Source organism: Odocoileus virginianus, chromosome 3 (assembly GCF_023699985.2).
Source record: "Odocoileus virginianus isolate 20LAN1187 ecotype Illinois chromosome 3, Ovbor_1.2, whole genome shotgun sequence".
Taxonomy (NCBI): Eukaryota; Metazoa; Chordata; class Mammalia; order Artiodactyla; family Cervidae; genus Odocoileus; species Odocoileus virginianus.
The window spans coordinates 15,867,142-15,886,461 of NC_069676.1; the positions used below are offsets into that span (position 1 = coordinate 15,867,142).

Sequence of the window (19,320 nt, forward strand, 5' to 3'; positions counted from 1 at the left end):
AGTAGGTAGCCATTCCCTTCTCCAGGGGATCTTCCCAACCAAGGGATCGAACACCGAGTCTCCATTGCGGGTGAATTTTTTGCCACCTGAGCCACCAGGGAAGCTTCTAAGAGGCTCTCAACTGCTCAGTACCAGGCACCCTGATACACACTAAATATGTCTTCTGTTTGTCCTCAAGACCTCATGTGGGAGGGCCTCTGTTAGCCCCCTTTCATGGCTGAGGATGGAGGCTCGCTTCCCCAGGGTGATGGAGAAGGGCTGGGAGATTGCCGGAACCAGGGCGGGGCTTAACCTCCCCTCCTGCTCTGATGCCCTCCAACCCCAGGTAGGGCTGGGGTCCCAGGGGACTCAGGTTGGCCTTCTAGAGACAGGAGTCCCTGCAGGGTGAGTTTCCTGCCCCTGTGTCCCAGCTCTTGGCTGTCCCCAGGCCTCTCCCTTTTCCTGTTTTGATACTGCCTGGGCCAGACCCGGAGGCAGGGCATGATGTCTTAATCCTCCAGGCAGGAGCCATGATGGATTCCCCGTCAGCTCACCCACCTCTTCCCTGCATGCACATCCGCTCTATCTGCTGCACAATGTGGGGGCTACTGGGCCCCAGCACCCTGCCCGAGAGGGGAGGACCCCCACTGGGAGACCCTTGGGCCCCCCAACCCTCCCTCCAGACAGCAGGTGGGGTGGGGACCCTGAGTTGCCCTCTCTGAGCTCGGCCCTGGCTGCCGACACAGCCCTCATAAATCAGGGGGCGGAGGGGGTGTTGGACATGGGTCTGTGGAATGTCTGGATGGGGTGTGTGTGTGAGGGGGTGTGCGCCCTTAACTCTTGGAAGGATGGGATGTGAGGCAGGGGAGTGGGGCTGCCTGGGCCTGAGGTGTGCGACGTTGGAGCCTTTGCAACGAGCAGCAGCCGGAAGTGATGAGGTTAATTCCCCAGCTTGGGCAGAGAGGGGATAAATTGAGGGTGCCGGGCATCCGCATCCTCAGGACCTGACCGTCACCATGGCCACAGGAAGAGTCTTGCTAGGCTCTCTGCTTCTCCTGATCCTCCACTTGGACCTTGGTGGAAGCCGGGGGGCCTGGGAGGCTCTGGTGGCGGAGAGAGAGCTCTCATTTGAGCCAGCGGTGGACAGAGAGACCCAGAGGCCACAACCGGGTAAGGACTCCCGGAACCCCGTGCGCTCCCCAACTCCTTTCTGCCCAGACCCTGCCTGCTGTCAGCTGCCCCTTGTCCCTGCAGGAGCCCGCCTGCGCCGATCGCTGACCAGCCCGTGCCAGCTGTGGAGCCTGTCCTTGCCTGTGGCTGAGCTGGGCCTGGGCTACATGTCGGAGGAGACGGTCATCTTCCGCTACTGCGCTGGCAGTTGTCCTCGCGGTGCCCGCACCCAACACGGCCTGACGCTGGCCCGACTGCGGGGCCAGGGCCGAGCCCATGGAGGACCCTGCTGCCGGCCCACCCGCTACGCCGACGTGACCTTTCTCGATGACCGCCACCGCTGGCAGCGGCTGCCCCAGCTCTCAGCAGCGGCCTGTGGCTGCGGTGGCTAAGGATGGCCGACCCGGAGCCCTGCAGCCGCTGGAGAAGCTCAGCTGACTTATTTACTGGAGGCCCAGAGGCCGAGGCGAAGAGAAGGGAAGGTGGGCTGGGGCCACCAGCAAGGGGCTCAATAAAGGAAACTGCTCCTCCAGCCTTATGACTGTGTGTTCAGCTGGGAATGCTCCTGGTTGGGGAAGGGGGAGGAGGGGAGGCAGGTGAGTTCCTGGGTTTCCCCTGCAGATCCTGGCCTTCTTGCAAACAGCTGGCAACAGGAGGCCAGCTTGTCCATTCTCCAACAGTATTCACAACTTTATTCACAAACACGGTGTCCTGAACAGCTTGGGGTAATGGTCCAGGGGGTCAGCAGGCTGGGGGCGGCTGCCCAGGCTCCCCTGGCCCCATCCCCTCAGGGAGGGAGCGGCAAATCACCGAGATGCGACGGCCCCGGGGAATCCGACGCTCCCCAAAAAAGGACTCTTCATCCCGAAGGATCTCGTGGGAGAAGTCATAGCGGGCCGAGCCCCTGCAGGAGAAAACAGAGGATGTGGCTGGTGAGGGCAGCCCTGGTTCCAGGCAGACCAGCCCTAGGGGTAGAGTCTGCTATCATGGCTGAATGACAGAAGGTGTTCCAAATGTTGAGTGGGTGTCTTGTGAGTTACTGGTGGAGTGCAGGCTCCTTGGCTGCCAATACCTAAGAATGTAGAGGGAGCCCGGCTCCAGCAAGAGTTCCAGCCACTCCCCTGGCTCCTGGGTGTGCACCAGTCGCATGACGCTAGGAGACAACAGGGATAGGCCGGCAATGGTGGATCCACAGAACTGGAAGAGAGGACATGGTAGAGGGTGGGTTTTGGCCTGGCCAGCCCATCCCCAGCTGGGAGCTCCAAGCCACTGCCCTCTGCCCACCTTGACGCTGTCCACGTGTGGCTTGATGTAGCCCTGAGGTTCTAGGTCCAGCACGTGCACTGAGGAGAGGAGCGTCTGGCCAGGTCCAAAGGCAGCTGCCTGCACACGCCGCAGGATGGCCTGGCTTGCCTCTGACCAGCGCGACTTCTCTGTCTCTCGGAAGCCGTGGATGGCCTGCCCAGAGCACTCAGGTCAAGCCTGGAAGCTTCCAGGGCTGGGGAGGGATTGGGGGGAGGGTGGTGGAAGTGCAAAGCAAAGGCCTGGTTTTTCCAGGATGACACTTGACCCCAACCCTCAATTCTCAGCTTTGATTCTATCTACCCCATGATGTTTTCTCAAATCCCAACCCCTGCCACATCTGGGTCTGGCTTTAGTCCTTTCTACTCACCATCAGGGTCCAGTTCAGACCCACATTCCATCCCTAACGTTGGCCCGGTTCCAATATTCACAACTTGATTCACCGGGTCCCCGGTCAGCACCCCTCAACCCGTGACCCTCCCTTATCTCGCTCCACACCCGTTTCCACCCCTAACTTTGGTCCTGTCCCTCAAACACCCCCTCGGTTCTGCCTCGTTATGGCCCTGCTCACATCTCCAAAGCGCTCTTCCAGCCCCCAAGACCCCAAGTATCAAGACCGCGCCCCCATTCCCAGGCCCCGCCCAGATGAATCCCCGCCCACCCCAGCGCTCCACTCCCGCCCGGTCTCTAACGTCCCAAGCCACGCCCCGGTGGCTCCGCCCCAGCGCCACCCGCCTCACCGCATCCCAGTGGTCGTATTCGTATCTGCGGCGGCGCAGCTCGGGTTCCAGCTCGCGGCTCAGTGTCTCCTCCTCGGCCGCGCTCAGGAAGCCGGGCCGCACCACTGCCGCGTCTTGTAGGCGGCTCAGCACGGCTGCGCCCGAGCCCCGCACCCAGCCCTGCTGGGAAAGCGTCCGCAGTACCACCTGCCCACCTCCGGCCATAGCCCCGGAGCCGGGTCTTGGAAGAGGGTGGGGCCAGGGCCACGGCCCCTCCCAGGGTTATTGGCTGTGGCTGCACCGAGTCCCTCCAGCAATTGGCTTTCCTCAGAGTCCCGCCTCTCGTTCAAGGGTTATTGGTTGTTACTCGGCTCGTCCTCTCAAGCTATTGGCTCTTCCCAGAACCTGCCTCCTCTCCGGCGCTATTGGGCCCTTTCGACCACAGAGACTCAGACTACTAGTTGTGCCTCAGGTCCGTCTTCCAGAGGGCGGTTGTGTCAAAGGCTAGCTATGCTCGGGGGTCAGAGGTCAAGGGTCAGAGAAGGATTGGGCCAAGGCTATGAAGTTAAGGCTAGAGTCCGGTCAGGCTGAGCTGTAGGAGTTACGGGAGTGACATTAAGGCTACGATTATGGGGTGGGACCAGGTTTGTGGACTTAGGGGTTTCAGTCAAAGGTCAAGGCGAGGCGCCTCCCATTCCGACCCCCCTCTCCCTCATCCGCATACAAACAGGCTGGCTTCCAGTTTAAAACAGTATATAAACTGTTTATATACTTTGTTTAAAAACAGTAAGCAAAAACTCCTCTCCCTTTAATGGTAGAATTGGAAGGTCATCATTTTTCAGCCCTTAGACAACTGGTTTTAAAATATCTTCTGCTAGAAGCCACCCTCACGCCGAGGTAATCGGCGGAAAAGCGGAACCTGAATCGGATCAAACTTGTCTAGATTCAGACACCAGGTACCGAAAGTACCAAGGACAGACTCGCATCCTCAAAATTCAGAGGGAAAGTTCATAAGACACACGACCCTGTTTCTCCAACAAGTTAAGTTCAAGAAAAGAGAAGAAAAAGAGGGAGAGAGAGATTTGAGAGACTAAAGGGAAAAATCGCAATAACAAGACACTTACAGATTTATCAGCCAGTGGCAATGCCTGCACCTTATTTGGATCCTGATTGGAAAAATTTAAAAAAAAAAAATAGTGATCACCAGGGAAATTTGGACGCGGTTGAATATTCGACCACGGTAAGTGTTATTTTTTCCTGGTTGAAAATGATATTGTGGTTGTCTTCTTCAGGACAAAGATTCCTTGTCCTTTATTAACCTTTTTTGAACATTTTATAAATTCTGTAGCACTTTACAGTTTTTAAAAGTTTCACACACGCATTATTTCATAGACTCTCATAATAATAACCTTTTTAAAAAAATTCCCTACAGCTATATTGCCCCTCCTCCTTCCCTCTCCCCACTGGTAACCACTGGTTTGTTCTGTGTGAGTCTGTTTTGTTTTGTTGACTATTTTTTAGATTCTTCATAATAGTGATATGATACAGAATGTCTGTCTGATTAACTCACTTAGCATAATACCCTCCAAGTCCATACATGTTGCTGCAAATGGCATTATTTCATTCTTTTTTATGGCCGAATAATATTCCATTGTGTATATGTACTGTATCTTCTTTTTTTTTTTTTTTTTTGTATTGTATCTTCTTTATCCATTCATCTGTTGATGGACACTTAGATTGCTTCTGTATCTTGGCAGTTGTAAATAATGCCATGAACATTGGCATGCATGTTATCTTTTCTAAATAGTGTTTGTGGTTTTGTTTTTTTTTTTTTTGATATATACCAAAAAGAGTGGAATTGCTGGGTCATGTGGTTATTCTGTTTTTAGTATTTTTGAGAAATAAAATTTCTTATCCTTTTAGAAATACATACTGAAATATTACAGATGAAATGAAAAGCTGGGATTTGCTTCAAAGTACTACAAAGCCATGGTAGAGGCTCTGTAGAGGTAGGGGAGGGACGAGTCATAATCAGCCATGAGTTGGTGTGGTGGGTACATGAGACCTCATTATTCTAGTTTCTCTACTTTTTTTTTCCTATTTAAAAAAAAAATTACTACAGGTGATTTTTTTTTTTTTTTTGCAGCACCAGGCTTTATTGCTGTGTGGGCTTTTCTCTAGTTGTGGAGAGCAGGGGCTCCTCTCTAGTTTTGGTGCACAGGCTTCTCATTGTGGTGGTGACTCTTGTGGAGCATGGGTTCTAGGGCATGTCGGCTTCAGTAGTTGTGGCACACAGGCTTAGTTACTCTGAAGCATGTGGAATCTTCCCGGACCAGGGATTAAACCTGTGTCCCCTGCATTGGCAGGCCATTCTTAACCAATGGACCACGAGGGTCTTCTCCACTTTTGTATATATTTTAAATTGCACAGAATGAAAAAGTTCAACCAAATGTAATCGATGAATGAAGCCAAATTAAAAAGTCCTCTATATTTAAAAAAAAAAACAAAAACCAAAAATTGTTCTTTGCTCTGACAGCAAAATTCCTTGAAAAACTTGTCTAGCTCCCAGTATTTTCCAGCCCCTTCTCTCTGGGTCCACTCCAACCTGGCTTTTGGCCCCCTAGTACTAAAAGTGGTCTTACTGAAGGCCATTCCCAGGTGGCACTAGTGGTAAAGAACCTGCTTCTTACTGCAAGAGATGCGGGTTCGATCCCTGGGTCAGGAAGATCCCCTGGAGAAGGGAATGGAAACCCAGTCCAGTACTCTTGCCTGGAGAATCCCAAGGACAGAGGAGCCTGGTAGGCTACGGTCCATAGGGTCACAAAGAGTCGGACAGGACTGAAGTAACTTAGGGATTTCTGTGGGGCCAAGTGCCATAGCTAGTTCTTAGCCTGACTGCTAACTCATGGACACACTGGTCTCCTACATTTTTATTCCCAACCCTGACTCCAGATTTAACCATCCCCTGGGATGTCTGCAGGGGGGGGGGGGGGGGGGGATGGGGAGGGTTGGGGAGCGGGGGAGGCACACTAGACTTACAGACATCCAAAATCAACTCCTGATCCTGACCCCTGCTCCTCCCCTCAGCTCTCCTGGAAACATCTCATCTTTCTTTCCATCTTTCTGGCTGCTTTGGGCCAACACCTAGGAGTTTGGGAGATTTCATTCTCTCTCAAATCTCACATCCTACCTGTAAGCCCTGCCTTTAAAACCTGGCTGGAAACTGACCTCTCTCACCATGTGGCTGGGGCCAGGTCACTCCTCCTCTGGGTGGTACCAAGTCTCCTCACTCCAGATTTCTGTGCTTGCCGGCCCTCCACCCACCATTCTGTGGTTCCTTTTTGTTCCTCTTCTTTTTCTTTTGGCTGTGCTGGGTCTTTGTTGTGGTGCAGCTTCAGGAGTTCCAGCACTCAGGCTTAGTTGCACTATGTGGGATCTTAGTTCCCTGACCAGGGATCGAACCCAGACCCCCTGCACTGGGAGTGCAGAGTCTTAGCTACTGGACCACCAGGGAAGTCCCCTGTTCCTTTTTTTTTTTCAGTTCTACAACTTTATTGCTACCAACCCATCTCCCTCCACCCTCATGCACAGTCAGTTAACCCCATGGACTGCAGCCCACCAGGCTCCTCTGTCCATGGACTTTTCCAGGCAAGAATACTGGACTGGGTTGCCATTTCCTTCTCCAGCCCCTGTTCCTCTTCTTGAAACCCTCCATGGGGCATCTCCCTCCTATCTCAGACCTGCTGCTGTTTAATCACTAAGTCGTGTCTGACTCTTTGCGACCCCATGGACTGTACCCTGCCAGGCTCCTCTGTCCATGGGATTGTCCTGGCAAGAATACTGGAGTGCATTGCCATTTCCTCCTCCAGGGGATCTTCCTGACCCAGGGATCAAATCTCAGCAGGTGGATTCTTTACCACTGAGCCATCTGGGAAGCCCTACCAGACCTTTTATGATCCATACTCTTCCTCTTCCAGCTCTTATCTCTACTCTTCCCCTCACTCCCTCCCTCCCTCCTTCCAGCCACCCCAGCTCCCTCGTGGTTCCCCTCATGTGCCAGGCATAGTCCTGCCACAAGACCTTTGCACTTGCCATGCCTTCTGCCAGGCCTGCTGTGTCCCAAGATAGCAATCTGGCTCCCCCCACCCTTACCTCCTTCAGATCTTTGCTCTAATGTTACCTTCTCAGCAAGGCCTATGCAGGCCACCTCATCTCACTCTTGTCACACACAAACACTGCATACTTCTTTCCCTGATTTAAAAAAAAAAGCAACTGTCTACTTTCTCAAGAATGTAAGTTTCTTCAGGACGGGGACTTCTGTGTCTTCTTCACAGTAAGTTGTGGCCTCTGGAGCAGTGTCTGGAGTGTCATGCCAGCTCTTAGCTCTGCTCAAGATGAAGGTCAGGGTGAAGGCACACATGAGCCAGGGTAGACGCCAGAGGGAAGGCGCCAGAGCCAGGAGCAAAGGCTACAAAGATTTAATTTAAAATCACAGTGTCTCAGCTGGGCTACCCACCCACAGGGGCACCCCCATATCCACAGTTCCTCAAGGGGCCCCTCCAGGCTCAGTGTGGAGGGGCTCGCAGGCCAGGCACCTCCGCTCTCCCTGGGAGGGCGAGAGGGAGGCCAGTTCTCAGGTGCTGGCTGGGGCGGGTTCTACCGCTGTTGGCTCCCCCGGCTCCTTCTGTACCAGCTCCGGCTCGTCCTCCCCATCCTGTGGGGGATGGACTAGAACCTTGTCCAAGATGCCGAACTCCTGGGCCTCCATGGGGCTCATGTAGCGGTCCCTCTCCATGGCCGACTCTGCAGGGGGCGTACAGGCAGGATGCGGGTGGTGAAGAATGGACACCCAGAGGCCACGTTCCAGTCTTCAATCAGCCCAAGTCCACCCTGTGTGACCCTGGCCTCCCCATCCCTGTGCCTTGAGTTTCCCCACCAGTAAAATACCTGTTTATTGTTTTTTTAGCTTGTTGATATGTAAATACACATCTAGGAAAGGGCACAAACTGTGGAAGTGGACAATGTGGTGATTTCCAGACTGAACCCACATATGCGGCCAGCTCTCAGATCAGACCTCCCAAACCCCACTGGGGACACATCCAGTTGCTAAGTCCCACCCCCCCTGCCCCACCCTGCTGCTGCTAAGTCACTTCAGCCGTGTCCGACTCTGTGTGATCCCATAGACAGCAGCCCACCAGGCTCCCCCGTCCCTGGGATTCTCCAGGCAAGAATACCGGAGTGGGCTGCCACCTCCCTCTCCAATGTGTGAAAGCAAAAAGTGAAAGTGAAGTCGCTCAGTCGTGTCTGACTCTTAACGACCCCATGGACCGCAGCCTACCAGGCTCCTCCATCCATGGGATTTTCCAGACAAGAGTACTGGAGTGGGGTGCCATTGCTTTCTCCCTGCCCCACCCTAACAGTGGCCTAATGGCATAGAGGTTATGCCAGTTTTTTGCTCTTTAAATACATAATCACAGGGACTTCCCTGGCGGTCTAGTGGTTAAGACTCCACACTCTCAATGCAGGGGTCCTGGGTTCCATCCCTCATCAGGGAACTAGGTCTTACGTGCTCTAGCTAAGACCTGGTGCAGTCAAATTAAAAAAAAAAAAAAAAAAACTCTACACTTCACTGCCAGGGACATGGGTTGGACCCTTGGTTGGGGAACTAAGATTTTGCATGCCGAGCAATGTGGCCAAAATAATTAAAGTTAATTAATTAAAAAAGTAAATAAACGTATAACCAGAGCATTTACTCCTTTTCCCACTCAGCACTGTTTTGGAGATTTATCTCAGTCCTTGTGGCTGTGTAGCATCCCACCTCATGAATATACCACCACTGGCCACTCATTCTCCTGCTGTCAGGCACTTGGGACTGTAGGAACAGAACTACATTCCCGTCTGCATCTTTGGACAGAAGCACTTGATTCCCTTGGCTACAGGCCGAGCAGAGGAACCAGGTATCTTTCTGGGTGTTCACCCTCAGTGCCCTAACAGCTTCCTGAAGTGGTTGTAGTTATCACTATTGCCTGCAGTTGATAAACATTCCAGTGGCTCCACGCTCCCCTCAGCATTCAGTGGTGTCAGTATTTTCTATTTGAGCTGCTCCCGTGGATTGAAATGGAGCAGGAAATGGCAACCCACTCCAGTATCAGGAGGCTGGAGGGCTACAGTCCGTGGAGTCTCAAAGAATTGGATCCAACTGAGCACACATAGCACAGCAGGCTGAAATGGTATCTCATCAGGGCATTGATCTGCCTTTCCCGAATAACTGATGATGTCATTATTATAATTTTTTCTTTTTTATTGGCCACACCACATGCAGCATGTGGGATCTTGGTTCCCCAACCAGGGATGGAACCTGTGCCCCTTGCAGTGGAAACACAGAGTCCTAAGTACTGGACCTCCAGGGAAGTCCCACTGATGACATTTCATTATTAAACATCATCACTAAAGGTGATGAGAACCTTGGCTTCTGTTTCTTGGCCATTTGGAATCTTCTTTGTGGGAGACCCTTGGAGAAGGCAATGGCAACCAACTCCGGTACTCTTGCCTGGAAAATCCCATGGACAGAGGAGCCTGGTAGGCTGCAGTCCATGGGGTGGCTAAGAGTCAGACACGACTGAGCAACTTCACTTTCATGCATTGGAGAAGGAAATGGCAATCCACTCCAGTGTTCTTGCCTGGAGAATCCCAGGGACAGCAGAGCCTAGTGGGCTGCTGTCTATGGGGTCGCACAGAGTCAGATATGACTGAAGTGACTTAGCAGCAACAGCGGCAGTTCAAAACCTTTGGACCTCTTTCAGTCAAGTTTTTTGTCTTTTAATTTTTACATTTTTATTATTATTTTTTCTTGGCCACACTGTGCGGTATGTGGGATCTTAATTCTCTGACCAGAGATCAGACCCGCATCCCCTGCAGTGGAAGTGCAGAGTCTTAACTACTAGACCACCAGGGAAGTCCCTGGGTCTCTAAAAAAAGTGCTCAGAACAGGGGTTCTCAACTGGGGGTGGGGTGGGGATTCTGATCCCCAAGGGGACACTGGGGAATGGCTGGAGATGGTTCTGGCTGTCACCCCTGGAGAGGCTGCTGACAGCTGGTGGGCAGAGCGTGGGGATGTGCCACACATCCTGCAGGGCCCTGGAGGGCCCCCACCACAGGACGATCCAGCCTGGTGTCAGCTGCACCAGGTCCAGAGGCCTGACCGGTATGCCTGTGTTGGTTCCAATAAAAGAGCAGCCGAGGGCCTTGTAGGGGACGCTCACCGATCACCTGCAGGGTCTGTTTGGTGTGCTTGGCATAGATGCTGTAGAGCTGCTTCTTGAGCTTCATGATCTCCTCCGCCTGGATGGCGATATCTGTGGCTTGGCCCTAGGGGGCCATCCCAAGAGGGAGAAGGTTGGGATCAGGGTCTGCCACTTGCAGGGAGAGGGACTCAGGAGACTGCCCTGGGCTTCTGGCTGCCAGCATTCAGGTGCGTAGAACAGGCCTCTGTGAATGCCTCCATAGCCTGTTTCATCCTCACCACCTCCAGGAAGGCTCTCTGTATTAACTCTATGTTCTTATTTCTGGCAGCTGGTCCAGAAGGGAGGGAGCTAATTTCCTAGAGACATCAGAAAGCTGCCCAGAACACACTTTTCACATGCAAAGCTGCCAATCGAAGCCCACACCCCCACCACCTCCTCTGCAGAGCTCTCACACCCTGGGTCACCATCCTCCTGCCCTTTCACCCCAGGGTACCAGATAACTAGGTACAGTCCCTACGCCCTAGAGCCCACCAACACTATTCACGCTAGCCCATCCTAACCTCACACGTTCTTTCCAGCAGAAACCTCGAAGAAGGCTCCTGCTCACATTCTCCTCTTGACCAACCCTTGGTGCCTATGTGTGTGGTCCCCAAGGCCTGGCACACTCCCTCCTCTTGGGATCTGTGAGTCACAAACTATCTTTTTAATGGCAACCCTCTCCTGATCAGTTGGCCTCACCATATCTGCATACCAACAAAATCTACATTTTAAACCCACCCCATCACATGACTCCTGCCTGTCTGGCTGGTTCACCTGTCTAGCTAGACCCCCATCCCCACCCCCAAAGCAGCTCTCAGGGCACACTCACCCGGGCACCCCCAGAGGGCTGGTGGATCATGATGCGGGAGTTGGGGAGTGAGTGGCGCATGCCTGGGGTGCCAGCGGCCAGAAGTAGGGAGCCCATGCTGGCCGCCTGGCCCACACACCACGTGCAGATGGGGTTCAAGATGTATTGCATCGTGTCGTAGATGGCCAGGCCCGAGGTCACCACGCCACCTGTGGATGGGGCCGAGAGTGAGGGGTTGTGCCAGCTACCCCCCGCCATCCTTTCTCCTAAGGTCCTGGAGAGGGCTGGGGTCTCAAACAGAAATACTCCCAGGGGTAGGAAGGTGACACAGGCCAGGTGGTGGTAGCAAACGACGCCTGGCTCCAAAGTGAGCTGACAGTTGCCACACTTCCATGTGGACCCAGTGGAGGATGAGATTGGTCACATTCTCAAGAACTGGGAGAATGTAGTAACTACGAGTGAAGACTCTGGAGCCAGTCTGCCTGGGTATGACCCCTGACTGGGCAGGTCATCACATATGACCTTGGGTAAGTTACCCAGCCTCTTGGAGACATGGTACCTCCTTGTAGGTTGGAGATAACTAAACACAACCCATCACGTGAGAGGCTGCATGAAGAAAACGAGTTAAATGCTTTTAAAGTGCTTATAAAAGTGCCCAGCACAGTAAATGATCTATTAAGATTGGCTATTCAGGGAATTCCCCATGTGTCCAGTGGTTAGGGCTTTCACTGCCATGGGCCTGAGTTTGATCCCTGCTCAGGGAACTAAGATCCCACAGGAGGAACAACTCGACCAAACATAAAATAAATTGGCTGTTGGCTATTCTACCTTTTTGGGGGGATAGGGTGGAATCTACTAGTTTAAAAAATTTTGACAACCGAGTCAGGTAGGTAAAACATTACATATGGGATCAGAGGCAGGTTCAGATGCCTCTTTAAAAAAGCAAGGGAAGAGGCAGATTTTGGAGGTTTCCAGACCCTCTGGAGATTCCGAAGGAAGCTCTGCCCCCTTTCTTGCTCCAGAGACAGAACCTCCCTGATTAGGGGTTCCAGTGTCTGGAGTCACCTGGTGTGTCCCCAGGAGTGCCCCTGGCACCCGGGGAAGGCACTGCTCACCGGGGCTGTTGATATACATGTGGATGGGCTTCTTGTTGCTTTCCGACTGCAGGAACAGCAGCTGCGCGATGACCAGGCTGGCGACACTGTCATCGATCTGCAAGGGAGGAGGGCAGGGGTGTCCCCAGATGGGGGTGAAAGCTAAGGGCGGCAGTTATGGGGTGGCTGGGGTTGAGTCAGGGCACCAGAATGGTGGTCAGGGCCCAAGTAAGACAGATCGGGAAGCGTTCAGGACCAGGAGTGGATGTGGTGGGGGGTGATCCGGAACCAGGGGGTTGGGGACACAGGAAGGGGGGACTCAGGCAACAGGAAGGAAAGGGGTGAGGAGGTTGGGGAGGAGAGACTGGAGCCCAGGAATGGGGAGGAGGATCATTGGTGAGGGAGCGAGTCAGAGATTAGGGAGGGAGACGCAGAGGATTTAAAGGAGTCTACAGGCCAGGAGGGAGCATCAGGGGGCTTATATGCCCAGGAAGCAGGGGGTGTCAGATTGGGACCAGGGCGTCAGCCTAGGGAGGAAAGTCATGGGGGAGAAGTCAGAGGATCAAGGAGGTTTGCGGAGATCTGGGCAGGCGAAGGGGTGGATCGCGGCGCGAGGCACTCACAGGGCCCATGACGCACACAATACGCTCCCGAAGCAGTCGCGAGTAGATGTCATAGGCGCGCTCGCCGCGACCCTGGGGATGAAAGACGCGGGTGAGGGTCAGACGCCCTCCATGCAAGCCCTTGCACCCACGGGCCGTGTCCCCGCCCGGCCACTGTACCGTCTGCTCCACCACGATGGGGATGAGCGGGAGAGCCCGGGCCGCCGTCGCGTGCAGGCTCCGCTGCGGGGCCAGGCGATTCTCGGGCGTCCGCTGCAGGGGAAAGCGGGCGGCGAGGCGAGGCCCCAGCGCTGGGCACAAGCCGGCCGCCACCCGGCCCCCCCTAAGCAGTATTTTGGGCCACATCGCGTCGCACGTCCCTCCCGGCTTCCGTACGATGCCGGAACTACAACTCTCAGCGTGCTTTGCGCCCTCGGCGCTGGCTCACGAGACCGCCCACTTCCGGGAAGCATAGGGCACGCTTCGGGGCGGGGCGATGGAGGGGCGGAGCCAGAGACGTGGTGCTCGAGTGAAGCTGGAGAGCTTCTAAGATAACTGAGTCTTTCTGAAGAATCGTCATAGTTTTCTGCTTTTCACTGCTAATTTAACCTAGCTTTGAAGGATGTATAGGAGTTTGTTGCGTAGGGAAAGGCATTCCTGGCAAAAGGAGGACAATGGACAAAGGTGTAGAGGGGTGAAGGAAGGCTCCTGGTAACGTTTGGAACCTTTTTGCCTCTAGATGGTCTCAGGTTGGACTCTCTTTCATCTTTCAGTTCTAATGTCACCCGGGAATTGTTCCTTATTTTGTCTCCAGAGCCTAGAACCATTGCCTGGCACACAGTAGGTGCTCATTAAACACAGTAGGTGCTCTGAACCCAGAGATGAAGTGGTAAAGGAGGTAGCTTAAGAGCTTAGGGCTTACTTCAATAAAAAATAAAAACAACAACAGCAAAAAACTTAATGTAACTTTTAGGAGTAAATTAACATATTTCAAAACTTAAAAAGAAAGAAGAACCCAGGGCTTTGAAGGCAGCTTTCCCATATGCCAAGCCTGGTTTAGCCACTGACATGCTGTGTGATCTTCAGGTATATTGCTTAACTCCTCTGAGCCTGAAGTTTATTGTTTGGAAGATGGTGATGATCAAACCGGTTTTACAGGGAAGGATTTGAGGATTCCTGCTGCTGAGGCAGCAGAGTGACGTTCTCTGTGTTTAAATCTTGGCCCCACAGTCATGGTCTATGCCCGGGTTGGAAAAGAATTTCCAGACATGAAGCAGAATGAGAGGAGAATAAAGTTTATTAGAGTGGGAGACACTGTTAGAACAGTGGGCCAGCTCAAGGGAGATCCAACGTTGAATAGGGGTCCTTAGTCTACTTTTATACCCAGCGTACAAGGAGTGGGATAGGGGTCTTGCAGGTCATTTGCTGATTGGATGATGCACGTATACTGGGTGGGGGAAGAGTAAGGCAAATACCCTCTCCCTGTGTGGGGTAGGAGGGGAGACAGGAGGACCTGAAATCTGTTAATAGTTACAACATGGGGGAGAGAAGGATGATAAGGGTCTGGTTTTTCCATTCCTGCATTCCAAGACCCTCCTTGGTTTTATCTGCTCTTTAGTCCTTGGGTCACCACACCCTGAGCCTTAATTTCCTCTCTATAGAATGGACATAATAGTAATAAACTACATCCTGGGGTCATTGTCAGGTCCTCAGAATTGGACCTGGAATGTAGCAAGGACTTGATTTGTATTAGCTATTGACATGTATTTGGTGGGAGAGATTTCTCTCTCTCTCTCTCTCTCTCTATATATATATATATATATATATATACACATATTTACTATTTATATATTATATGTATTATTCTATATATATTTAATTTATTTATGTTTAACTGGAGGACAGTTGCTTTACAACATTGTGTTGGTTGCTGCGGTACAGCGACATGAATCGTCCGTAGGTCTACATATGTCCTCTCCCTCTTGAACCTCCCTCCCACCTCCCACCCCATCCCACCCCTCTGGTTTGTCACAGAGCACCGGATTTAAGCTTCTTGGGTCATACAGCACATTTCCACTGGCTGTCTAATTTTACATATGGTAATTGATGTGTATTAGTTATTGTAGGTGTCCAATATGCTACTGGAGATCAGTGGAGAAATAACTTCAGAAAGAATGAAGGAATGGAGCCAAAGCAAAAACAATACCCAGTTGTGGGTGTGACTGGTGATAGAAGCAAGGTCCGATGCTGTAAAGAGCAATATTGCATAGGAACATGGAATGTTAGGTCCATGAATCAAGGCAAATTGGAAGAAGTCAAACAGGAGATGGCAAGAGTGAATGTCAATATTCTAGGAATCACCGAACTAAAATGGACTGGAATGGGTGAATTTAACTCAGATGACCATTCCAGAAAAACATCTATTTCTGCTTTATTGACTATGCCAAAGCCTTTGACTATGTGGATCACAAGAAACTGTGAAAAATTCTGAAAGAGATGGGAATACCAGACCACCTGACCTGCCTCTTGAGAAACCTATATGCAGGTCAGGAAGCAATAGTTAGAACTGGACATGGAACAACAGACTGGTTTCAAATAGGAAAAGGAGTACGTCAAGGTTGTATATTGTCACCCTGCTTATTTAACTTCTATGCAGAGTACATTATGAGAAATGCTGGGCTGGAAGAAGCACAAGCTGGAATCAAGATTGCTGGGAGAAATATCAATAACCTCAGATATGCAGATGACATCACCCTTATGGCAGAGAGTGAAGAGGAACTAAAAAGCCTCTTGATGAAAGTGAAAGAGGAGAGTGAAAAAGTTGGCTTAAAGCTCAACATTCAGAAAACTAAGATCATGGCATCTGGTCCCATCACTTCATGGCAAATAGATGGGGAAACAGTGGAAACAGTGTCAGACTTTATTTTGGGGGGCTCCAAAACCACTGCAGATGGTGATTGCAGCCATGAAATTAAAAGACGCTTACTCCTTGGAAGGAAAGTTATGACCAACCTAGATAGCATATTAAAAAGCAGAGATATTACTTTGCCAACAAAGGTCTGTCTAGTCAAGGCTATGGTTTTTCCAGTGGTCATGTATGGATGTGATAGTTGGACTGTGAAGAAAGCTGAGCGCCGGAGAATTGATGCTTTGGAACTGTGGTGTTGGAGAAAGGGAGAGTCCTTTGGAGACTGCAAGGAGATCCAAGGACCTGTCCATCCTAAATGAGATCAGTCCTGGGTGTTCATTGGAAAGACTGATGCTGAAGCTGAAACTCCAATTACTTTGGCCACCTCATGTGAAGAGTTGACTCACTGGAAAAGACCCTGATGCTGGGAGGGATTGGGGGCAGGAGGAGAAGGGGACGACAGAGGATGAGATGGTTGGATGGCATCACCGACTTGATGGATATGAGTTTGAGTAAACTCTAGGAGTTGGTGATGGACAGGGAGGCCTGGTGTGCTGCGACTCATGGAGTCTCAAAGAGTCGGACACGACTGAACGACTGAACTGAACTGAACTGAACTATTGTGTTAGATCTGTAACCACGGGCATCCAAGAAGCCCTCCCAAATGAGGGTCCATTTGGCATGGGTTTTCCTGGAGAAGGAAATGGCAACCCATTCCAGTATTCTTGCCTGGAAAATCCCATGGATGGAGGAACCTGGTAGGCTACAGTTCATGGGGTCGCAAAGAGTCGGACACGACTGAGCGACTTCACTTTCTTTCTTTCTTTGATGCATATGTAGGCGTTCACAGGCAGAACATTCCTAATTGCTGGACTCTAAACTCGAAGCGTAGTTTTGTGCCTGGTCTGATGAAGAGATAGAGAAGGACACAGACACTTTTCACTTTATGGAATCAGGGGCAGGAAAGAGGAAAGAATGTGAAAGCGAAAGAGTATAGAGGAGACCTTGGAGGTACATGGGCTTCCCTGGTGGCTCAGCTGGTAAAGAATCCACCTGGAATGCGGGAAACCTGGGTTTGGTCCCTGGGTTGAGAAGATCCTCTGGAGAAGGGAATGGCTACCCACTCCAGTATTCTGGTCTGGAGAATTCCATGGACTATATAGTCCATGGGCTCGCAAAGAGTCGGACACGACAGAGCAACTTTCAGTCGCTCACTGGAGGCACCCTGGTGCCAGGAGAGGTGTTTCCACTGCAGTGATTGAAGAAGTGGGTGAGCAGCCTTGGCCCTTCCAGTTTCTGCGATGAGTCAGGTGGGTGACCCTGCCCAGCCGGTTTCCCTGAGGCTGGAGCTCCCACCCTGCCTCTGGGGAGAAGGGCTGTCCCATCAGTTGCCACCACCCCGCAGTGCCCCGCTCAAGCGCTGCCCCACACTCCTGCCCTCACTGCCTGTGTTATACCTCCTCTATCTAGGTAGGCACAGTTCAACTACTTTTCACCTCCTGCATCCTTGTCATTACCCTCAGTAACACCCTTGTCAGTGTTGCAGCTTCTCCCCTGCTCTGGACTCCTTGCTGTTATTTCATTCAGCAGCCTGAGTGATCCTTGTAAAGGCTTTTTTTTTTTTTTTTTTTTGGTGGGAGAGGGCAGCCCCTGGGCCTGATGGCTTGTGGGATCTTAGTTCCCTGACCAGGGATTGAATCTGGGCAAATCCTAACCACTAGACTATCAGGATACTCCCCAGAAGCTAAGCCACATCCCTCCCTTACCTAAAATCCTCCCCTTGGCTTCCCATCACCCCTGCTGACCTCTACCCTCTTCTCCTTCCACCCTTTCTTCTCCACTTGGCTTCAGGAGCCACGCTGGCCCACTTTCTGCTCCCCAGACATGCCAAGTGCCTTCCAACCACTTGGCCTCTGCTTGTGTCCTCTGCCTGAATCTTGCTCAACACAAAAATCTCTATTCAAACACCACCTCCTTAGGACTTTCCTGGTAATCCAGTGGCTAAGACTCTGCTCCCAAAGAAGAGGGCCCGGGTTTAATCCCTGGTCAGGGACCTAGATCCCACATCCTGCAACTAAGTTTTTATGCAGCAACTGAAGATCCCATGTGCCCCAACCAAGACCTGGAACAGCCAAATAAATAAATATTAAAAAAAAACAAAGCCAAAAAACCATTACCTCCTTAGAGAAGCCTTGTGAAATGATATTTATTTGTTTTTTGAGCAACCTCTTCTGATATATTCTATTTTATTATCTTCTATTCCACTTCATTTAAACTGGGGTTTTCCAACTTCAGGACTATTAACATTCTGTGTTGGATGATTCTTTGTCTGGGAGGGGGTGCTGTCCTGGGTACTGTAGGGTGTGGAGCAGCATCCCTGGCCCCCACCCACTAGATACCAGTAATCCTCTCTCTATCAACCCAAACTGTCTCCAAAGTTTCCAGGTGCTGAAGTGCCCCCTGCCCAGGATAGACCTGCTTCTGGTTGAAAGTCACCAATCTAAAGTGGGCAGTGACCTGAATTGAAAAAAACAAAGCAACTTTTGAACAGCACATGGCACATTATAGGCACTCAGATATTTATGAGTCTCTTGTTTTTCCAGAATTTGCACTGAATATTCCCAATGAATGAATGAATCAGGGGAGGAAGAATCAGTTTGACCACTTGGCTGCAAATCAGTCCATCCTACCAGTTGTTGGCTTTCCCTGGTGGCGCTAGTGGTAAAGAATCCTCCTGCCATTGCAGGAGATGTAAGAGACACAGGTTCAATCCCTAGGTTGGGAAGATCCCCTGGAAGAGGAAATGGCAATTCACTCCAATATTCTGGCCTGGGAAATCTCACGGACAGAGGAGCCTGGTGGGCTACAGTCTATGGGGTCGCAAAGAGGCGGACACGACTGAGCATCTGAGCACCAGTTTTCAGTCCAGGATCTGAGAAAACTCTGATCACTGTTTCCTTTTCTTAGATGAATGCAAAACAGGCCTGTTGAATTGATAGAGATTGAAAATTTTTTTAAAAAAGGAAAGAAAGAAGCAGAAACCTTGAGGGCTGAATAGGCTATGGGTAAATGGATTCCCCTAGGTAAAGGCTCGCCGAGGGTATTACTACTGGAATTGAAGCTGACACCAAATTTCAAATTCTCACAATCTACTTCTAGAGACTCATTTTTAGGAAATGGTCCAAGGCGAGATTTAGCCACAGGGCTGTTTATGACAGAACAGATCTTCCTTGACTAATGATGAGGTTACATCTCATAAACCCATCATACATGAACATATCATAAGTTGAAAATGCATTATGGGAAATTCCCTGGTGGTCCAGTGGTTAGGACTCCCAAGTTCTTACTGATGGGGCCCAGGTACTATCCCTGGTTGGGAAATGAAAATCCCACAAGCCATGCTACTGCTACTACTAAGTCACTTCAGTCGTGTCCGACTCTGTGCGACCCCATCC

General features: G+C 51.3%; 4 protein-coding genes across 7 annotated transcripts in view; 2 read left to right on the top strand and 2 right to left on the bottom strand.

The window, feature by feature from the left end:
• The first annotated feature begins 800 nt into the window (after positions 1–800).
• Positions 801–1,541, top strand: PSPN (persephin). Its single transcript, XM_070464856.1, has one exon. It carries the CDS (start codon positions 996–998, stop codon positions 1,539–1,541), a length of 546 nt encoding a protein of 181 aa, XP_070320957.1. The 5' UTR covers positions 801–995.
• Positions 1,542–1,811: 270 nt separating this feature from the next.
• ALKBH7 (alkB homolog 7) lies at positions 1,812–3,457 on the bottom strand. Its single transcript, XM_020916785.2, has 4 exons — positions 3,192–3,457; positions 2,434–2,607; positions 2,222–2,346; positions 1,812–2,053 (listed from the first exon to the last, which is right to left on the bottom strand). The coding sequence occupies exons 1-4, from the start codon at positions 3,393–3,395 to the stop codon at positions 1,891–1,893; spliced, it is 666 nt and encodes a 221-aa protein (XP_020772444.1). The 5' UTR covers positions 3,396–3,457; the 3' UTR covers positions 1,812–1,890.
• An 84-nt stretch (positions 3,458–3,541) lies between these two features.
• ACER1 (alkaline ceramidase 1) overlaps positions 3,542–19,320 on the top strand; it is a 57,646-nt gene continuing 41,867 nt past the window's right edge. For 3 of the 4 annotated variants that reach the window (XM_020916781.2, XM_070464854.1, XM_070464855.1), the window contains exon 1: positions 3,542–4,410. In XM_020916781.2, the coding sequence (XP_020772440.2) occupies positions 4,315–4,410 (96 nt within the window). In that variant the 5' untranslated portion in view covers positions 3,542–4,314. The remainder of the gene's footprint in view (positions 4,411–19,320) is intronic. The other variant, XM_070464853.1, reaches the window with a different exon arrangement.
• On the bottom strand, positions 7,633–13,376 carry CLPP (caseinolytic mitochondrial matrix peptidase proteolytic subunit). The gene is made up of 6 exons (XM_020916784.2): positions 13,138–13,376; positions 12,979–13,050; positions 12,377–12,473; positions 11,283–11,470; positions 10,433–10,538; positions 7,633–7,973 (listed from the first exon to the last, which is right to left on the bottom strand). Exons 1-6 carry the CDS (start codon positions 13,321–13,323, stop codon positions 7,804–7,806), a joined length of 819 nt encoding a protein of 272 aa, XP_020772443.1. The 5' UTR covers positions 13,324–13,376; the 3' UTR covers positions 7,633–7,803.

Coding starts and splice junctions, on each gene's coding strand:
- CLPP (XM_020916784.2), bottom strand. CDS start 13,323: ATGTGGCCCAAAATACTGCTTAGGGGGGGCCGGGTGGCGGCCGGCTTG. Junction 13,051..13,137: donor CCATCGTGGTGGAGCAGACG/GTACAGTGGCCG, acceptor TTTCATCCCCAG/GGTCGCGGCGAGCGCGCCTA. Junction 11,471..12,376: donor CATGTATATCAACAGCCCCG/GTGAGCAGTGCC, acceptor CCCCATCCACAG/GTGGCGTGGTGACCTCGGGC.
- ALKBH7 (XM_020916785.2), bottom strand. CDS start 3,395: ATGGCCGGAGGTGGGCAGGTGGTACTGCGGACGCTTTCCCAGCAGGGC. Junction 2,347..2,433: donor CACACGTGGACAGCGTCAAG/GTGGGCAGAGGG, acceptor CCTCTCTTCCAG/TTCTGTGGATCCACCATTGC. Junction 2,054..2,221: donor GGCTCCCTCTACATTCTTAG/GTATTGGCAGCC, acceptor TTTCTCCTGCAG/GGGCTCGGCCCGCTATGACT.
- PSPN (XM_070464856.1), top strand. CDS start 996: ATGGCCACAGGAAGAGTCTTGCTAGGCTCTCTGCTTCTCCTGATCCTC.